At 35.5% G+C, this 22702-nt stretch overlaps 1 protein-coding gene across 2 annotated transcripts in view; it reads right to left on the bottom strand.

Annotated features, from left to right (window-relative positions):
- Positions 1-22702, bottom strand: part of LOC6503273 (catenin alpha) — a 58105-nt gene that overhangs the window by 17984 nt on the left and 17419 nt on the right. For both annotated transcript variants that reach the window (XM_001965822.4, XR_006507140.1), the window contains exons 4-7: positions 20457-20660; positions 19718-20402; positions 6360-6511; positions 4133-4205 (exon numbers count right to left, since the gene is read on the bottom strand). In XM_001965822.4, coding sequence (XP_001965858.1) covers positions 4133-4205; positions 6360-6511; positions 19718-20402; positions 20457-20660 — 1114 coding nt within the window. The remainder of the gene's footprint in view (positions 1-4132; positions 4206-6359; positions 6512-19717; positions 20403-20456; positions 20661-22702) is intronic.

The following is a 22702-nucleotide window of genomic DNA, read 5'->3' as shown; positions in this document are numbered from 1 at the left end:
ATACCTGCCGCAAGGCGGTAGGCCTGAAATGGGGAATGTCCCCGAAGATGGTCAGATGGTTATACACAGCGATCATCAGACCATTTTTATTCTATGGTGTTGTTGTCTGGTGGCCCGCCCTAGACAACTCCACATGCAGGGAAAAGTTCAGGAAGGCGCAGCGCATGGCGGAAGTCTGTATTACAGGCAGTCTACGCACTACGCCTAGTGATGCCCTAGACACTATACTTGACCTACTACCAGTAGAACTGATGGGGGTTAAGACAGCCACTCTGGCCGCAATAAGACTGCGGGAGGCAAATCTATGGAGCAAACATAGCTTCGGTCACACCAGACTGGACCTACACCATTTCATGCCGGAGGGGGGTACGGATTACTGTGTGCCCGTCGACCAACCCACCACGAACTACAAAGTCCTAATCCCCTCGAGGGAGGAATGGGAGGCCCGGATACCGGGACCGGAGGGCGCCATTCATATCTATACAGATGGATCAAAACTTAACGGCCAGGTGGGAGGCGGTTACTTTTGTGAGCATCTGAGCCTAAAGGAGTCCTTCAGACTCCCCGACCACTGCAGTGTATTCCAGGCTGAAGTAGTAGCCATTAAGGAAGCACTGGAGTCCCCAGCTCTAAGGGGCAATCGGGGCACAATATGTATCTTCTCAGATAGTCAAGCAGCGCTCAAGGCACTTGACGGGTTCTCGTCCAACTCCAGGACAGTCAATGACTGTCGCAGATCTCTCAACGAGATGGCTGAGCAGCATGACATCTACCTCATCTGGGTTCCCGGTCACAGGGACCACGAGGGGAACTGTGCTGCAGATGAACTAGCCAGGGCAGGAACTACCAACCCTCTCCTACCGGAGAAAGAACTTGTAGGCATACCCTTGGCTACTTGCAGGCTAAAGTGCAGGGAGTTTTTCGACCTGGCAGCAAATAGGAAATGGAGTAATCTCCAGACCTGTAGAACATCTCGTCTGATCTGGCCGACACGCTCTCGGAAAAGATCGGCGAGGCTTATTGCTCTCACCAGACCGGAGTGCAGCCTAGCGATTGGGGCAATCACTGGGCACTGGCTGATAGGCGAACACGCGGCCAGGCTTGCAGTCCCCCACAATGATTTCTGCAGGAGCTGCAGGGATGAAGAGGAGGTAGAATCGGTATCGCACCTCTTATGCCACTGCCCGGCTCTCGGACGCAGCAGACTTAAACACTTCGGGTCTGAGGAACTCTCGGACCTTAACGATCTCTCAGAGATTTCTCCACGCGGACTGGTTGCCTTCATAAAGAAAGCAGGCTGGGACCATGGGCCGCCTTAGGTAGTATAGGCATATATATGAACCCTGGTTGACCGGAAAGGGGGGGGGGGGTAGCATCTCGGTGAAACCCTTGCTCCAGCGGCAGCACAAGGAGCCCTAGCGGCTCAAGTGGAAGTGAGGGGGTATTTTGTGTCCCCTTGCATCACCGCTCTAACCTAACCTAACCTACATCGCGCTATAACTAAATTTCTTAATTTAACTTTTTTAAATTAAAAAATTTATAAATGTACTTCAGCCTTAGGAACGTTTATATTCCGCATCTTCCAACAGGCAAACATTTTTTATTTATAGCAGAGTCAAAACCAATCTCTTGAGCTATAATTATACCGTCCACTATTCGCTGTCTCCCCCTGAAACTAAAAACTTTTTCTATCACTGCTTTAAAAAAAAAATTAATACAGATATTCCCTAAACCGATTTTTCAAAACTTAAATTATTTTCAAAGTTATAGCCGTTTTCATGACGTGACAACTTGACCTGTTAAGCGAACGACTGGAACTTTAAACGCGTTGTTCTTAAAACAACTTTTTTCATCCGGTAGCCATAATATCTCAAGTTCTAAATAAATTTTAAATTTCTATGTTTCAAAAAATTTGTAGCCGCCATTTTATAAATAAAAAAATGTTATCTATCATTTTTTTATTTTTCAAACGACGAGAAGAGTAGAAATCATGGCGACGAAGACACGGCCTCTTTCCCGCCTCTAGACTAGAATACCTCCTTAAAGATATATTTTAATATGGGGGTGTCATTGCGGGTTCGTCACCGTTATTTTACTTAGTCAAGGGGGTTTATGATTTCATGCTTAAAAATTCAGTTGAATTGGCAAATATTTTGGAAAGTGAGATAAATTAATTATTAAATATAATTAAATATAAATAATTATTGTTCTATTGAAACTGAAATTTTCGCTTGATACGGTTTAGAATTATTGTGAGAATTTTACGCACCTTAAAACATTTCCGTACGCGAAGGAGTTTAACAGCTCAGGAATAAGAAATTCTTTGATTGAGTTAGGGAACATAAAATAATCGTTGGAGATATCCTTTCTGCATATAGCTCAGTTTTCACCGCCGATGCATTTACAATTCTAAAAGTCTATTATTTGGCCGCTACAAACAAACATTTACCAATTTTTAATTTGCTCCGATAGTCTTTATGAGACATCTCTACAAATCGGGCACTACAGTGCCAGCACAACCATTTTTGGAAATCAAAAAGATCCTTACTGCAAGTCACATGAGATCCAACTTTCCGTTTTAATTCCATAAATGCCAAGGACAAACCAAATTTATTCTTTGATAAGGCATTTTCCCATGCAAAAAAGTCAAGCGGAGCCAGTGCCCGTGTTTTATAAGTTTTATATGTTTCAAGTTAATATTATAAATTAACATTAGTAAAAAATAACTAAATTGAGTAAATTAAATGCCTTCTTTTCCACAGGTTTTCTTTCTCTGGCTTCCCGCTGCTACCACTTCTGCTGCTGCACTATAGCATTTCCTAGTCTGGCCCTTCATCCGCTGCTTTGGACCTTGCTTCTAACAAAGCTACTCCTTCTCTGGCTCATACTTCCTCGTAAATACCTTTCTGCATCAAATTACATTATTTTAAAAAAAGTTTTATACTTTCTAATGTATGATAGAAAATGCGTCGATTCAGCCGCTTGTCTTCCATTTCACGTTCCTCTATTTGATAACTAATTCTTTAATCCTATTTGCGCAATCACAGCGATTGGGGAATTTAATAATGTGGAAAAAAGCTTATATAACAATACACAAGCTAACTGCAAACGCAGTTACGTTATACAAAAAAAAAAAAAAACGAAAAAAACATTATTGAACCTCCAACACAAGTTTTGTCAAAATTTCGGCTTAAACGGTTGAGTACTTTTTAAGTCTGTTACTCTTAGATACGTACAGAGAAATTTTTATATGTATCTTTTTTTATTTCAATAAATCATAGCTTGCAAATAACTGTTAACCGATTCGAGCGGTCTCAAAATAAGTGTTTGTCACTGAGACTTTGAGCAAAAAGTCTGAGAGCAACCGATTGAGTTGCTCGTATACAAATTTTTCTCGCGCTCAGTCAAAGCACACTTTTTTCTGTTTTCGTTTGGTCTGCTCATTCTAGGACCGTTTGCTTGCGTTCGACGATTCAAAAAGTCTTTTGTGCATGTATGTGTGTATGTGAAGTTTAGTGGGCTCAACTTGTCAATTTGCTTTGTAAATCTCTCGTGTAAGCAGTGATTTATCAAATTTATTGAAAATGGGACGAGAACTTAATAAAAAAAAGCATCAATTTTTTATATTTAACAAAATTGACAACAAAGTTGTCCAAAGTTTAGTTGTTAAGCTTAACTCAAAATAAATGAATTTAAAAGGCAACTATTCATTTTTTAATTAAAATAATCAATATATTAGTTTGAAATTGGAAAATTCACGTTTAAAATTTTAATAAGTTTTTTCGTCAAATTTCATGTACCATGTGCCACTGTGCAGCGAAATGAAAACAAATTATTGAAAAGACTTTTTGCGCTGACTTTTTCAGTCAATCGGTCCTTTACTGAGTCTCTCTGTGCGAGTGTCACTCAAATCTCTCATTGAGCGATGTTCGGTAGATGAGAGTTTTATGATTTGCTCATTGTAATTCGTTCAACAGAAAACCGAAACAAAACAAATCAAAGCCTGCTGCTCAGAGAGGAACCGAAACGGCATGCTTTGTATCGGTTGCTCTCGCAAACAGAGCGTAAGCAAAAAAACGGTTAACAGTTATTTGCAAGCTATGCAATAAATACATAAATAAATATAACTTACATCGGCTTCGTGTTTCTAAAGTCAAATCCTCTACAGGCTCAAATTCTGTGTCGGTATCAAGGTCTTCTGAACTCTAAAATAAAAATATTTTGTTTAGTATTAGGTTTAATTTATTTTATTTTATTAAAGCTGATGGAGCATAATAATTAGTCAAGTTTAAAGAAATATTTATTTTGATTTAAAATTTCGTTGTAAATTTTAGATTTTTTAAAAAATTGGTATGAAGCAATGATTTTTCTGGAGTTGAGTTCTAGTATAGTCAGTGAATGGTCGATTTTTGACGAGATGTTGTTTGTCCTGTTCCATGTGATAATATATGTTTTTTTCCATACAAAATAATTAACAAAAAATACGAGAAAGAAACCTTAGCTTTTGCTGCAGCAAAACATTTCAGAGAGCGTAGGAAGCTCTAGCGTGGCTGAGTGGGTAAAATTAACGACTTTCAACGCTACACTGAGGCTCGTCAAATCCTACCCTTTTTTTTATATAAAATAATTGATTTTTAGCGGAAATTATTATTATAATTAGAAATTATTTTTCTTACATTTCAGAGAGCGTAGGAAGCTCTAGCGTGGCTGAGTGGGTAAAATTAACGACTTTCAACGCTACACTGAGGCTCGTCAAATCCTACCCTTTTTTTTATATAAAATAATTGATTTTTAGCGGAAAATGATGTTTGTTAAGAGCTTTAATGCTAATGTGACGAGCATGCGTTTTGTCTGAGCGTCACTCATGAAATCATGAGTGGAAACATCGATTGATATTTTTTTCCTTTTTTAAAAATAATATTTTCGGCTGATCCGAAAATAACTGTTGTTCATTTTTTTGTACATACACTTAAAATGTGAAATAGCAAGTCAATATCTTGAGAAATAAGAAACTTGACCCGATCGTCCTTATAAAAGTTCTATGGGTTTTCTAATTTTAACAGTATAGATCATTCCGATCCACTAAAAATTTCCAGAAATGCTTTTTTTATTGGTCGCGCAACTGAGTATAACTTAACCCTTATTTACTTGGCAGAATATTGCAGCATATACAAACCGGAAGAGATGACTCTGACTAATCGAACCCAAAAAATTTTAAATCTTTGAGGATGCTTAAATATATTGGTCACTATTTCGTTTTTTTTATTGAATTATGTAGGCCGTGAACGGGCTACGACCATCATTGTTTCCAGTACATATCATTTTTGAAATGTATGTGTACCAACTAAAATTAAAAAATGGTATCTAGCAGTTACCATATCATTGGAATACTCATCCAAAGTTGAAATCTCAGATTTTCTACGTTAATTTTTGCTCTTTTATGATTTTTCCCCAAACATTTTTCTATGGAAGATTTTTATTTTCTTATTGAAATCAGTAGATCATACCATGTTTTAATTTTGGATTTAAGGAAAAACTCGAAATAATTTTATTGAATTTAATATAGATGGTTAAACAATATTTTCTTCAATTAAATTGGAGTTTTTAATCTCATATTTTCAAAAAGGCATGGCTATCTAAAACTGTTTCTTTGTTCAAAACGTATCTATTGCAGGTTCAGCTTGTTTAGTAAAGCTTTACAGAAGTTGTAGATAGCCATGACTTTTTGAAAATATGAGATTAAAAACTCCAATTTAATTGAAGAAAATATTGTTGAACCACCTATATTAAATTCAATAAAATTATTTCGAGTTTTTCCTTAAATCCAAAATTAAAACATGGTATGATCTACTGATTTCAATAAGAAAATAAAAATCTTCCATAGAAAAATGTTTGGGGAAAAATCATAGAAGAGCAAAAATTAACGTAGAAAATCTGAGATTTCAACTTTGGATGAGTATTCCAAAGATATGGTAACTGCTAGATACCATTTTTTAATTTTGGTTGGTACACATACATTTCAAAAATGATATGTACTGGAAACAATGATGGTCGTAGCCATTTCACGGCCTACATAATTCAATATATGGTAAAATTTGATCAATTTCTTCTCTTAGGTGTACCGCGGAAACGGTGGGTGATAGAACCTATATTTGTTCTGGACTTTGGTTCAGGGGAGCCTAAAGATTATGGAGCAGGTAAAATTATGCGTGGAGGAAAAAAAAAGTTGGAAATTGTCGGCCTGTGATATTGATCTAATCTGTCCGGTCACACATGCCGGAGAATTAAAGATTTTGAGTTTTTGATAAAATAATATCATATAATATTTTTGAAAAAAAGTTATAATAAGTAAAACTTACTCTATTCATCAGAACTGCCCTTCGAATTTCTCGAACTCCATCATAAACTAGACGAGAGGCATCAATAAAGTCATTTTCGTCTACATCTTTATTGGAGGTATTTGCAAGGGCTCCAACTGCTGCTTCCACTCGTTGGTCAAACTTGTTCATTACTAAATATAAAAGAAACGAAAAAAATATATGAAAAGCGGTTATATGAGTATTCAGTTTTTTCTATATTCTAATAAGATTTGAATATTTATATTTTCCCAGAATCTTTGTTTTCAAAGTTTATTAACTTTTGGTCAGCCTGCAAGCAATTCAGGGTTTTGTGAAACTCAATAGCATTATTAGTCTCCAAAGTAAGTGCAAAGCAATATAGATAGACCGACATGCTTTATTTTTATTAACTCGTCGTCTTGATCAAAAATATATATATTTGATTCCTTGAATGCAATACAATTATATAGAAAACATTAATGTACACTAAAAGTTTAAGTTTCTATACAAATCTAAGAGATATTTCATATAAAAATTTTCTCTATTGTGATCTGACGACATATCAATTCCTACAATACATCACCACAATTGTTTTTTTACAAATAGCCCAATAAATAAAAGACTTTTTTAATCAATTAATAAATAAGTCGTTTGGTTTGGAAGAAAAATTTGTTTACAGCACCTTCAGCCTGCGATATTTCGCTCCGTCAAAGACCCTTGCCCTTAAAAAAAAACAAAACACCAAAATTATAGCATTATCGATCAATCAGTTATATGGCAGCTATAGGATATAGTCGACCGATCCCGGCCGTTCCTACTTATGTACTGCCTGCATACAAAAGAAGGATGTGTGCAAAGTTTGAACTAGATAGCCTTTAAAACTGAGAGACTAGCTTGCGTAGAAACAGACATACAGACGGCAATGCTCATATCGACTCAGGAGGTCATCCTGATCAAGAATATATATACTTTTTAGGGTCGGAGATGTCTCCTTCACTGCGTTGCACACTTTTGACCAAAATTATAATACCCTCTGCAAGGGTATAAAAATCTTCCAAAGGAAAATGTTTTGGGGAAAAATCATATATTTGTTTCCCGGCTTGCCCTGACACTTCTGAAATTGATATCTCAGCTTACATCAAAGCCAAAACAAAAGCTGACATAACCGTGGAGGACATGTAGAGACTAAACATTTTCTTTTAGTACAGACCTAAAACTTGAAACTGAACGAAGAAAAAAAAAGAAGTAAAAACTATATTTTTGGGACAGCTTCTTGCAAAAAAAATTCTTTGCAACGAAAAAAAATCCTTCGTTCAAGTTCTCGAGAATCGTATCTCGAAGGCCTTCAAGATACGTTTCTTTGAATTTGATCAAGGTCGGTTGAATAGTTTCAGAGAAATCTTGACTACCGACTTTGAAAATATAGTTTTGGGAAAAAATGCATTTAAAGTTAAACGCTGACCACGAGCGTCCACCTTTTCAAAACGCATTTAAAGGTTTGCGCTCTGCCTATACCTGACCTCGAGTCCGATACTTGAATGGTGATCGTGTGTCTAGAGTTCTCAATACCGAGTTCACCGAGATCACATAGAATCTGTACAAAAAACTAATGAACTTACCATCACTAACAAATCGTAGAACCGGAGAATGCTGGGTTTTGAGACAGCCAGCATCTACAAACACGCTAACGATTTAACGTTCCTAATAGAAGAACTAGAAACTCTCATCCTCTACTCCTTAGCCATTGTAGTACGACATACACTACTGGCCAAAATAATAAGTACACAGATATAATGTTTATTTGTTTCGATATAACTCGATTTTTACGCAATGCACACCCGTCAATTTTTATACCCTTGCAGAGGGTATTATAATTTTGGTCAAAAGTGTGCAACGCAGTGAAGGAGACATCTCCGACCCTATAAAGTATATATATTCTTGATCAGGATCACCTCCTGAGTCGATATGAGCATGTCCGTCTGCCCGTCTGTCCGTCCGTCTGTCTGTCTGTCTGTCTGTCTGTCTGCCTGTCTGTTTCTACGCAAACTAGTCTCTCAGTTTTAAAGCTATCGGGTTGAAACTTTGCACACATCCTTCTTTCCTTTGCAGGCAGTATATAAGTCGGAACGGCCGGGATCGGTCGACTATATCCTATAGCTGCCATATAACTGATTGATCGGAAATGCCATAACTTTGGTGTTTTTTAAGTTAGAGGGTTGGGACTTTCTACACATGTTATATTTGACCAAAATATCTTATGTACAAAATTTCATAAGGGTCGGCCGACTATATCCTATAGCTGTTATAGAACGATCGAAATTGGCATAACTTTGGTGTTTTTTAAGTTAGAAAGATGGGATTTGGTACAGATTCTTTTTTGGGGAAACCAATCTGATCTGCCAATTTTCATAAGGATCGGCCGACTATAAACGAAATGCTATATATCTAATAAAATAAGATGGGTGGCGCCACCTAGCGGACTGCGACTGAACTGCAAGGGTACATCAACTTCGGCTCCGCCCGAAGTTAGCTCTCCTTTCTTGTTTTATATTGATAAGTTACAATGTTACACAATTTCTAAAACAAGAATGAAATATGGGAACCTCGTGTATTCAATACCAAGCTTAATTTTCTGCTGGGTGGGCGATTTTGGTATGGTCAAAATAATAAGTACACCTGTGTATTTGGTAAATTTTAAAGGATTAAAGCTATGTAGATTCGAGTTAAGATATGTTGGTTTTTATTATTTCCTAGCAGAGAACTGCAACGAGTATGATTGAGTATGATTTAATCACCTTTTGACAAAATAGGATCAAATCAAATCACATCATTAGTTATAACATTTCAAATCAATTCATGTAAAAACCAACTTCAAATCAGTTGATGTGAGTTGTATCGTATGGTTTGCTCGGTTTGAATCAAATCGCTTCAAACCTGACTTTGATTCAAAATTTTTGATAAAGTAGGCTACGATCTAGGCATATGATTTAAATCATTGAGGTATACTCGAGTAAAAATGTATGATTGAAAGTTTCAATTCGAAACCTGGGACTTGAAATAATGATGAACTGTATATTTTCAATTTATAACAGCTTGCAGCTTATATTATATTATAATATATATATCGGATCATATATAGATGGCCGATCCTTATGAGAATATCACCATCGAATCAATTTTCTGATAAAAATGTTGGAAACAGCCGCAAGCATCTTTAAAACTAGCAAGGTTTTGCCATTTCGTACAGTTATATGGCAGCTATAGGATATAGTCGGTTGATCCTTACAAAGTCATATAGCACCCGATATAGCCTTAAAAGGCTCCCATTTGGAGCCTCCCGAATCAAGCTCGTAAAGCTCAGCAGGCGGATCAGAATCAATCATATATGTTTAATTTTGCATCATTTTCGGGTATTGCTTTGCTTCTAAAAAATCAAAACAAATCATTCCCAATTGATGCGATAGTGATTCAAAATTGTTCCAAATCATTGACACGAAGCGTATGGATCGCTCTGTTCACATGAATCAAATTTTAAAATCAATCAGAGTAACCTATCATTACTCGAGTATGAACAAAAAAAATGTGATTCGTGCAGTTCTCTGTTTCCTAGCATATTTAAGGATATCCCAGAAAAAAAAATTCTTTATTTGGGGCAAAAAAAAAAGAATTGTACAACAGAAAAAAGAAAAATTGCCCTAATTCTGCAAAAGGAAGGATAAAGTCTTCGGGAAATCGCTAAAAGACTAAAAGAGCCCTAAAATTCAAGGTTCAATTCGAAACTCGAGTTCGGAAGAAGAAATCCTGTCAAACGACCGACACCCGAATCCTAAGTCTTTGCTGCTCATCCATTGCTGCTCATATCGACCATGAAATATCTTCTAGATCAGTTCGTCGTAGACTTACTAATGCTGGCTTACAAGGACGCATCGTCAGAAAAGATCCTCTCCTTCGAGAGAATAATTTAAAGATGAGGAAACAGTTAGCCCAAAATCATTTGGCATGATCTGGACCAGAGGGTTCCAAAAGTGGAACAATGTCCTATGGAGCGACGAAACAAAAATAAATCTATTTGGTAACGACTCCAGAAAGAATGTACGACTTGTTTCGTCGACCCAAAGGCAAAGAATTCGACGCCCGGTACTCGAAATAGACCGTTAAACACGGAAGCGGAAACATTATGATTTGGGACTGTTTTTCTTGGCATGGAGTTGTCCCGATTCATCGGATTACCGATACTATGACCCGATTTGGGTATAAAAATATATTGTCTGACATAATGCTGAGGAAGACATGTCCTTGAGACGGGTCTTTCTACAGGACAACGACCCAAAACACACATCAAAGCTGGTCAAGGCGTAGTTCACCGAAAACAAGGTGGACATTATGAAGTGGCCAAGTCAAACTGCAGACTTAAACACAATAGAAAACCTATGGGGAGAGCTTAATCGTCGGATTGGCACAAACACATTTAAAAATAAAGAATTGCAGCAATTCGAAGAGAAGACAAGGTTTGGAAACGTGCCGTAAATTAAATTCCCAGCATGCCGAAACGGATAACAAAAGTTATGCAAAATAAGGGGGATACACTGGGCATAAGATTACTATAAAAAAAAAAAGAGAATTGAGAAAATGTTTTTTATTTTTAAGTTAGAGGCTTTGAAGAATTGGTGTACTCATTTTTTTGACCAACCCTTTTTTATGTTTTTTAGGTTTAATTCACAATAAATTCTACAGATTTCGTGAAATATTCTTATGTTAAGTATTTTTATAATCAACATAGAAGAAATCTTATGAGCATGTACTTATTATTTTGGCCAGCAGTGTATGCCCAACACGATCCCTTTAGGGTATTAGGTTCTACAGATCACGAAATTCACGAAATTCTACAGATTTCGTGAAATATTCTTATGTTAAGTATTTTTATAATCAACATAGAAGAAATCTTATGAGCATGTACTTATTATTTTGGCCAGCAGTGTATGCCCAACACGATCCCTTTAGGGTATTAGGTTCGGACTATAATGGACTATAGCACATCTTGGCGCTTTGTTCTACGTATAACCTTAAATCTTTTATTCCTAAAGCTTAATCTGAGCAACACACTTCTTCGTAATATTTTACTATTGAAATTTGCGTATTCAAATATGCAAAAGTAACATAGACAGTTATGCTATATATATTCACTTCAATTTAAGGATGTAGCATGTGTATACACACTAAAAATGTATTCCTTTTTTCTCGCCTATTTGTTGATATCTTGTCCTCTTGACATTTTACTTCACTTCGTTTCTGGCACCGAGAGCGTGTGGTTTATAAAATCTTAATTGTGTGTTTTATTTATTCATTGAGGGTTTCTGGTTAATACTTAATTTTATTACTTATTTATTAACAAAACCAATAGGTTATGGGCCCAGACACAACTACAGTGAATAAGTAAAGCATACATATATACATTTAATCAATTCGCGAGTTTTTTTTCTGGAAACGCTTTGAAGTAAAAAGGTGACACTTCACTCCTGAATCATTTTAATTCATTTGATGACCTCATTACCGAACTTATCGCATCAGGAGCAAAATTAGATGATATGGATAAAATTTCCCATTTACTTCTAACTCTTCCACCCAGTTATGATGGAGTTATAACGGCAATAGAGACTCTATCAGAAGATAATTTGACATTGGCGTTTGTAAAAACACGACTTCTTGACCAAGAAATAAAGCTTCGGAATATTAGTAAGGATACGAGTATTAAAGTCTTGCAAGCAGTAGGTAAAAAGGAGTTCAAAGATACAAAATTTATCCAAAGATACAAACAATAATCCAATGCAAAAGTTTAAAAAAATTGTTCAAGCCAAGCTTCAAACCGAAACCAAAATGTTTTCATTGTGGTAAGCCAGGACATTTAAAGAAGGATTGTTTTTTTTTTTGAAAAGACAGCCAAATCAGAATTCTAACAAAAACAAAAGAAAGGAAGGGCAGGCTCAGATGGCAACAGCAGCAGCAACCCAACCAGAGCGTAGTTTTTCATGTTGAGAAATGCAACTTCCAATTCAAAACGAGGCTGAGTTTATACTAGACTCAGGAGCATTAGACCACCTAATAAATGACACAGCATTGTACTCCAAATATGACTATTTGCAATCAAATGTGCCCATCGAGATTGCCAAACGCGGAGAGTTTATCTACGCTACAGCCAAAGGAGTTGTCAATATTACCAGCTGCTGAAACCAAATCACCTTGCAAAACGTTTTGTATTGCAAGGATATTCCACACAACCTACTATCGGTACAAAAAAATGCTGGATGCAGGTATGACCATTGAATTTAATCCTGGAGGAGTAAAAGTATCCAAGGATGGTAAATTGGATTTTAATGGAATCTGTGAGTTCAATGTACCTATTATAAAATTTCCATTAAACAGTAAAGTATTTATGTCTAAAATTTCAAATAGTGCTGAGTATCGATTATGGCATGAAAGATTAGGTCACATAAGCGTAGGAAAATTTTTAGAAATAAAGCGAAATAGTCTTTTTTAAGATACTAATATTTTAAGCAATATTGATTTAAATCATGAATTATGCGAGGCTTGTATAAATGGCAAGCAATCTAGATTAAAGTTTCACAAATTTAAAAATAAGGAAAATATTACACGACCTTTGTTTGTTGTCCATTCCGATGTTTGTGGCCCAATAACACCCACTACCATTGATAACAAAAACTACTATGCAGTTTTTATTGATCAGTATACACATTACTGTGTAACCTATTTAATAACTTATAAGTCGGATGTGTTTTTCTGTTTCAAGGACTTTGTAGCGAAGAGCGAGGCTCACTTCAATTTAAAAATTGTGAATTTGTATATCGATAATGGAAGGGAATATCTTTCTGGTGAAATGCGTGATTTGTGTGTTGAAAAAGGCATCAGCTATCATTTAACGGTTCCTCATACTCCAGAGTTGAATGGTGTATCAGAACGGATGATACGAACTATCACCGAAAAGGCTCGATCTATGATCAATGGTTCTAAACTTAATAAACATTTTTGGGGTGACGCTGTCTTAACATCAACCTATTTAATTAACAGATCCCCAAGCAGAGCATTGCAAAAGATAAATAAAACACCATTTGAGATGTGGCATAACAAAAAGCCAATGTTAAAATATCTGAAGATTTTTGGTTCGACGGTATATGCATTGAATAAAGTACAAAAAAGAAAGTTTGACGAAAGGTATAAGCTATACTTGTTGGATATGAACCAAATGGTAATAAATTATGGAATGAGCAATCGAGGAAATTTATGATAGCAAGAGATGTTGTGGAGGATGAAATAAACATGCTAAAATCAAGAGTTTTACATGGAAAAGATTCGGATGTTCAAAGCAGTAGCGTAGATAGGGGGGGGATCAGGGGGATCAATCCCCCCCCTTGGGTCTGAGAATTATAAGATGATATAATCTCAAAATTGAAAAAGAAACACATTTTTACGCGATGACTGTGCAGTACAGCATTATTATTATTATTATCGCAGATTGCGGATTATTATCGCAGTGTAAAACAAAACTTACAAAAAAAACAGGATATTATTCTGAGTCATATCCCCCCCCATATCAAAAAGCTATCTACGCCACTGGTTCAAAGTAATACTGTTGAACAAAATAATGAATCTTTAACTAAAGAGAATGAAGAGTTGGTTTTTCCTTTGGTGAAAAATAATGAATCTGTTGATTCTGAGTTAAATGAGCAAATCAATGAAAATTCCACATATCTTGAGAATGCCGATCCAGTCGTTGAAACTGGTGATAAAAATTAAAAGAAAATAAAAAGGAAGAAGAAATCAGACGCAGTGAAAGAATTAAAAGTAAACCCAAATTATCGTATCGTATTTTTAGAAAGATGTCTTATGAATACTCAAACATGCTTAGATGATATTCCTAATACCTTTGATGAGATTAAGTTTCGTAAGGGCAGATCTTTCTGGGAAAATGCTATACAGGATGAACTTAGATCTTATTTTCAAAATAATACTTGGACCTTAGTGCATAAGCCAGATTAGAAAAACATAGTTGATTGCAAATGGGTATTTAGTATTAAAAAAGATGAGTTTGGGAACTTAGTAAAGTACAAAGCTAGATTTGTAGCGCGGGGTTTCACTCAATATATGACTGATTACGATGAGACATTTGCACCAGTTGCACGAATTTCCAGTTTTAGGTTTTTGTTGGCACTTTCAAATCAACATGATTTAATGGTTCATCATATGGATGTAAAAACCGCATTTTTAAATGGAACTCTAAAGGATGAAATCTACATGAATGTTCCAAAAGGCCTGAATCATTCTTATGAGAAAAAAGTGTGTAAGCTTAATGAAGCTATATATGGCCAAACCGCATTTTTAAATGGAACTCTAAATGATGAAATCTACATGAATGTTCCAAAAGGCCTGAATCATTCTTATGAGAAAAAAGTGTGTAAGCTTAATGAAGCTATATATGGCCTTAAGCAAGCTGCTAGATGTTGGTTCGAAGTCTTTGAATGTGTATTGAAGGATGTTGGATTTCAAAACATAGGAGTTGATAGGTGTATTTATATGGATAAGGGATAAGGGATATATTTCGAAAAAAATATATATCCTGTTATATGTGGATGATATAGTAATTGCAACAAATACATAAATCAGATAGAATGTCAAAATTTAAATCTTATCTTCATGATAAGTTTCAAATGGCATAAAAATTGACAGATCTGATGGAGAGATTTGTCTTAGTCAATCAGCATATATTAAAAGAGTATTGAGAAAATGTAATATGGAAGATTGTAATTCAGTTAGTACTCCCCTCCCAAGTAAGATGGACTATACGGCTCTGCGATCGGAAGAACTATGTGATGCACCGTGTAGAAATTTAGTTGGTTGTTTGATGTACATAATGTTATGTACACGGCCTGACTTAAGTACTTCAATAAGCATTCTAAGCAGGTATGCAAACAACAACAATAAGGAACTATGGCTATGCCTTAAGAGAGTTCTTAGATATCTGAAGGTAACTGTTAATTTCAAGTTTAGATTCAAGAAAGAAACTAATTTTAATAGTATTCTTACAGGATATGTAGATTCCGATTGGGCTGGAAATGAAACTGACAGAAGAAGTACCACTGGGTATTTATTTAAGTTTAATGTTTGAAAGTTGTTTGATTTCATGGAGTACCATGAAGCAAAAGTAGGTTGCTGCTTCATCTACTCAAGCTGAATACATGGCCCTTGTTTGAAGGTGTAAGAGAAGCTCTTTGGCTTAAATCACTAATAAATGATATTAATCTAAAATTAAATGGTCCTATAGAGATTTTTGAAGACAACCAGGGTTGTATAAGTATTGCAAATAATCCTACTTGCCATAAGAGAACAAAGCACATAGACATTAAATATCATTTTACAAGAAAGCAAATTGAAAGAAAACTAATTTGTGTAAAGTATATTCCCACAAATATATTTTGTGGGGATATATTGACCGATATATTGACGAAGCCATTACCAACTGCACTTTTATTTCCCTCCGAAGCCAGCTGGGACTTGCTGGGTAAATCAACAAAAAAAAAAGTTTTTTTTTTATTAATTCCAATTTTTTCATACCTACTAAGTCTTATGAAATTGAATTGAATTCATACACTTGTTTATTTTCAAATGGATCTCATAGAGTTCTTGTCATTAATTTTAGTTTTTATATTTAATCTCAATCTTAATAATCTCAATTAATTGAATTAAGTTTATGCGGTGTTTAATTCCATTTATCTAAAACTTATGTTAATATTTTTTTTGGGTCTAGTTGGGTTTTTACTGGGTTTCCCCAACTCTTTCAGCAAATGCTGGACCTAATGTATCCCCAGAATTAAATATAAATATGAAGATTTGAAAGAAACTAATTAAAATTAAAGCACAAACTCATGTCAAGAATCGAAGTGATAATCAATGTAACTTTTGAGGCGGCGTATTGAAATTTGCGTATTCAAATATGCAAAAGTAACATAGACAGTTATGCTATATATATTCACTTGAATGTAAGAATGTAGCAAGTGTATACACACTAAAAATGTGTTCCTTGTTTCTCGCCTATTTTTTGATATCTTGTCCTCTTGACATTTTACTTCACTTCGTTTCTGGCCTCGAGAGCGTGTGGTTTATAAAATCTTAATTGTGTGTTTTATTTATTCATTGAGGTTTTCTGGTTAATACTTAATTGTATTACTTATTTATAAACAAAACCAATATTTACTTTATCCAACGCAGTGGCACTCTATCTTGGTTCTATCCCCGCAATTCGAGCCGTACATTTTGCGGCAGCGCCCCTCGGCCGGATAGGCGAGTGGTGGGCTGTACGTATGCAGCGGGAGCTGTGCGAAAAAAAAAAATTTTTTCGCGTGCCGCGAAAACTTTTCAAGATCAACTTAGAGCAAGGCCATACTGTACACTTCAGGCTGTCAGTGGGGACGGCCCAACGCCTGACTGTTCTACTAACAACATAAACCCCTATTTGAAAAAAATACGAAACTGCAGAGGAAATCATCCGGCAAACTCTATGGGCTGTATGGTGTACAAGGAGCTGAAGAGTCGCATGCACAAGGAACGAATATAAGGTATCAACAAAAAAAGTTGTTATTCATCCCGAAGTTGATACACCCTTGCAGTTAGTTAGCAGCTTATTAAATTTACATATATTTCGGATGTAGATGGCTGATCCTTATGATAATTTTACCATCAAATCAATTTTCTAACAAAAATGTTGGAAACAGCCCCAAGCATCTTTGAAAATAGCAAGGTTGTGCCATTTTCGATCGTTCAGATACATGGTAGGACTATAGGATATAGTCGTGCCCTATAGTCGTATATATGAAATTTGGCAGAAAGTCCCATCCATCTAGCTAAAAAAACAACAAAGGTCGTGCCAATTTCAATAATTCAGTTATATGTCAGCTATAGGATGTAGTCAGTCGATTCTTATGAAGAATTTTGTAGATAAGATATATTGGCCAAAAAAAAATCTGTGGAAAGCCAAAATCCGCTAACTTAAAAAAAACACTAATGTTATGGCATTTCTGATCAATCAGTTGTATGACTAAAGGATATAGTAACCCGATCCCGGCCGTTCTGTCTTATATACTGCCTGAAAGTAAACGAAGGATGTGTTCAAAGTTTCAAGTCGATAGATTTGAAGGACGATATAACTGAGAGACTAGTTTGAGTAGAAACAGTCAGACAGACGGACATGCTTATATTGACTAAGGAGATGATCCTGATAAAGTAAATATATACTTTTCCTTCCTGTTCCTGTTTCCTTCACTGTGTTTCACATTTTTTACCAAACCTATATGTACGAAGAGCATATTCTTCGCCAAAGTGGCGAGATCCCTATTTGGTCCGAAGGCATCTCCTATTCTTATGCTCTAAGATCTGGGATGGGAAATATGCAACAGGTGGAAACGAATCTCACAAGCAAATAATACAACCGCCCCGGCGGCACAGGTGTTCAGGGAATGCAACCTTTCCACCAGCTGCAGGAGACTACGAAAGCATACCCACGAAAGCCAAGCCCCCAAGACCTTATTGTAAACATATCCTGCAATCTAATAAATGCCAAAGCGCTTGTTTGTAAATGTTTGTAAATATCGGCTACTTCCCAAATAAGTGGAAGAAATCTATCATTATAATGATACCGAGCCCAGAAAAGACCACACAATTCAATTATATGAACCAATAAGCTTAATAGATTTTTTGTCTAAATTGTTCGAAAAGTGATTTTTAACTCGCATAATACCAAACATGGAAGCACACAATACTGCTTCAAAAGACACCATGAAAACATCGAGAATAAAATCAGAAATACTCTCGGCGATTCTCAGTTGCACCAGATGCTCAATCAAAGCAATAAACCAATTCACTGACCTGGCGTATAAAAAACAAGAAAGGAAAGCTAACTTCGGGCGGAGCCGAAGTTTACATACCCTTGCAGTTGAAGCGCAGTCCGCTAGGTGGCGCCACGCATCTTATATTATTAGATAAATAGCGGATCGTATATAGTTGGCCGATCCTTATGAAATTTGGCATATCGAATTATTTTGCCAAAAGCGGAATCCATTGAAACTCCCATCCTTCTAACTTGAAAAACAACGAAGTTATAGCGAGTTCCGATCAATCAGTTATATGGCAGCTATAGAATATAGTCGGCCGATCCTTATGAAATTCGACAAATCAGATTGTTTTTCCCAAAATAGAATCTGTATCAAATCCCATCTTTCTAACTTAAAAAACACCAAAGTTATGCCAATTTCGATCGTTCTATAACAGCTATAGGATATAGTCGGCCGACCCTTATGAAATTTTGTACATAAGATATTTTGGTCAAATATAACATGTGTAGAAAGTCCCAACCCTCTAACTTAAAAAACACCAAAGTTATGGCATTTCCGATCAATCAGTTATATGGCAGCTATAGGATATAGTCGACCGATCCCGGCCGTTCCGACTTATATACTGCCTGCAAAGGAAAGAAGGATGTGTGCAAAGTTTCAACTCGATAGCTTTAAAACTGAGAGACTAGTTTGCGTAGAAACAGACAGACAGACAGACGGACGGACAGACGGGCAGACGGACATGCTCATATCGACTCAGGAGGTGATCCTGATCAAGAATATATATACTTTATAGGGTCGGAGATGTCTCCTTCACTGCGTTGCACACTTTTGACCAAAATTATAATACCCTCTGCAAGGGTGTTCTATAAGGGTATCTAAATATTCGTAAATGAACAAAACTGGAAACATGTAACTTTACTTTTAATAGACAAACGTGCACTTCGCTTTTACTAAACGGTATGCTGATCCCCAGCTAATGAAGTAACATACCTCGGCGTCCACCTCAACAGACGTCTAACCTAGCATTGGCATATCGAATGTGAAAAGCTACACCTAAAACTAAAAGTTAGCAGCCTCCGCTGGATTATTCAATTTCGTTCGCCTCTATGCTTGGACTACAACATCTTGCTCTACAAATCAGTTCTAGAGGCAATTTGAACTTACGACTCCCAGCTGTGGGGGAATACGAGTAGCAGCAAAATAGGCATCATACAGCGCGCACAATCAAATAAATTCAACTTTTAAGCGATTTGATCACCAAAGCATGTGTGGCCGAGTGTGTTAAGGTGTTAAGCATGAATCAACTTGTCATATATAAGACTAGAAATTTTGTTTGTTTTCAGCGATAAAAAGATATTGAAAGAATTTGTATGCTAAATTTAAAGTGATTCGGGCGTAAAAGCTTGAGATATATCAACTTTACCGAAAAATTCCTTTAGAAAAAGGTTATAAAAATCTGATCAAATTTTAAAAACATACCTTGTTCACGAAGCACCTTTACTGCTTCTAAAACTCGTTTTGTATAAATACAAGGTTCGTAATTATCCATTTCCGCTTCTACGACATTACAAACTCGTGAAGATCGACCTTGAATTGCTCCAGCGGTTGTACGCAAGTCTTTAGCATCACCTACTTGTAAAGCCATTACACATTTGTTAACATCTTCAAGTATATGATTTTCAGATACTGCCAAAAAATCATCGATTGTTGTTATGTCGTCCACCGCTTCAGTTAAAATACGAACTTGGACTTCCCAAGCTTGACGATAAGTAGACATATTTTCTTGAGCCACTTTAGAATTGGGGCGGACTGTTAATATAGATGCAGCATTTATTACTTGGGGACAAAGGCTTTCAATTTGGGCAGCGGCATATCGAACCATTTTGACACCATCTTCATTACTAGACATACTGCATACAAGGTTTGCAACTTCTACAAGTTTTTCTGCGTGTTTAGTAAAAATATCGGCTTTCTCACGAACTTTCTTTTCATTTCCAGTTTTTGCAGCTTCAATTAAATCTATCAAAGGTGTCGTGGTTTCTAAAAACGAGTCGGAAACATGATCAACAACAGCCTTTCGCAATTGACGTCGTAAGTCACGTGTTTTGCGACACATTTGATCAATTGCACGGACAAGTCCAGGGCTGTTATCTTTTTGGGTCATCTTAAAATATTGAAAATGATTTATATAAAAAAAATTTATAAAATAAAAACTTACATTTGACATATATTCGGATAAAAGATCTTGTAAAGCTTGTCGCACAGCATTGCATTCGGCTACTATTCTCTCTCGTCGCTCGTCTCTGGTACAATCTGCATCCGCCATTAAAGCAGCTGCACTAATAATACTCTCCAAACGTTCCTCAAGTAATTGACGAGATCGTTTTTCGCTATAAGTCATAGGGTCCATGACAATGCCTTCCTACATACAACATATTTTAAACACAAATAATATATACACTTCATACAAGCTTTTATATTGAAAGCAGAAACAGTAATCATTATGCGTTATATTTTAAAAATCACAAAATAATTAATAATTTCAGAGCGAAAAAAGCAAAATAAAAAATGAGCAAACAAATAAAAATATGTAATAATAAATATTTTATGTTATCAGTAACAACACTAGTTTACACTCAAAATGCCTTTCGTTAATCATTATGATTTTCTGATGTATGTAGGTCTTTCGTAAATTTTTTTTATGGTAAAATTTTTTTTAATTCACTTTTGAAAAATTTTTTTTTTTGGATTTTTGGAGATGTGCAGAATTTTTTTATGTATATGTCGCGTTCTAATGAACCGATTTTATGAAATGAGCACCTATTTTAATGGTAATTGAGTTTACTACAACTTTCATTTAATTAATTTTTCGATTCGTTGGAAATTTCAGGCGGTAGAACATGTCAAAAAAATTGCATTTTTAAGTAAATTTAACTGCAAAAATTTACAGATCGTCCCACGAAACATATAAATTGTGGAGATAAGTTATGTTTGAATTTTTTTTAATCAAAGCTTACACTTTTACGGCTAAAATAAGCTATTCAAAATGAAAATCTATGGAAAATGACGGATTTTATGAATTTTTGAGTAAGTCACTCAATTTGAGCATTTTTATTATTCGAACGTTTTTTCTCATTCTCATTCAATGTTATCTATTTTGCTTGCATATAAACTCTATTAAATAGCATTTTTATTATGTATTGTATATTATGTATTATACATCTTGTATTTATATTTTTTGTTGGGCCAAGCAGCCACAAAAAGTGCATTTAAAATAATCATAAAATGCTTAGCTGCAGCTGTTGTTGTCAGCATTTATTCTTCTTTGTTTTGTCTCCCAGTTTCTCATGCGCTTTATTGGTATTTGTAGCGCATGCACTTTGGGAGCTTTGGCGGAGCTTCTGCGCAAGCTCTTAGGTTTTAGGCTCTTGTAATTCGGCATTGTTTTGGACCGGCCGCGGAATTTGTTTTGGGGTTAAATTGACCCATAATAAATTGAATTGTAAAATTGAACCTGGTCTATTAATGCGGCCGCTATCAAAACGCTGATAGCTCAATTTATTAGCTGATAGCTATCATTTATTTTTATGAAAACTTCCCCAACCGTATATTTTCAAGATGATTATTATTTATTAACAAGATTATTTAAGTTGTTTTTGTTATATCCAGCTGGGTATAAAGAGTTGGTGCCCGAGATTGTGCATCTCTAGCGTTAAATTTTATCCGTAAGGAAAATGAGTAAAAGAAAACGCGAGTTCGCCTGCGTAAACGATCCGAACGGTTTTTGCAATGTGTGCGGTGAACATATAGACCGTAAAAATGTACGATCATTTACTAATGACTTACGACAAAAGTACTTTCATTACTTCAAAATTGAACCGAATCTTAACGATCCGTGGACCCCACAGAGTGTATGTGCCACATGCCAATCAATTCTTAACAAATGGGCTTGCGGAAAAGGTATGTACCTGTCACTTTTCTTTATATCTTCGTCATATGAGGATTGTGGGATTGTTATATATTAAACGTTATTCACGTCCATTTCAGTCTGAAGCCAGAATTATATTTGAAATTTTATAGTTGACCGAAAAAATTATAAAATCCATTATTTTTCGTGGATTTTCATCAACGATAGCAGGTTTTTGCCAGCAAAGTACGCTTTGAATAAAAAAATTCGAACGTAACATATCTTTAAAAGTCATTATTTATGGAAATCCCCAATTCCCCCAGTGATTAACATTTGGGTTTTTGGGTATCTCCTTTGTCAGAATTTAAAATGAAAAATTAATTATTTATTATAAATAAAAGATAAATAAATACATTTATTTTTTATTGAAGTAACAATTATCTGTTATTTATATATATAATTTTAAAATTAATTAATTATAATTAAGAATTAGGAAAATTATTCTAAAAGAAAAACAAACAATTTAGATTTTATTACATCAAAGGATAATTCAGGGG

The sequence above is a fragment of the Drosophila ananassae genome, chromosome 2R, assembly GCF_017639315.1.
Source record: "Drosophila ananassae strain 14024-0371.13 chromosome 2R, ASM1763931v2, whole genome shotgun sequence".
In the NCBI taxonomy this organism is placed as follows: Eukaryota; Metazoa; Arthropoda; class Insecta; order Diptera; family Drosophilidae; genus Drosophila; species Drosophila ananassae.
This window is presented reverse-complemented; position numbering and strand designations above follow the sequence as displayed.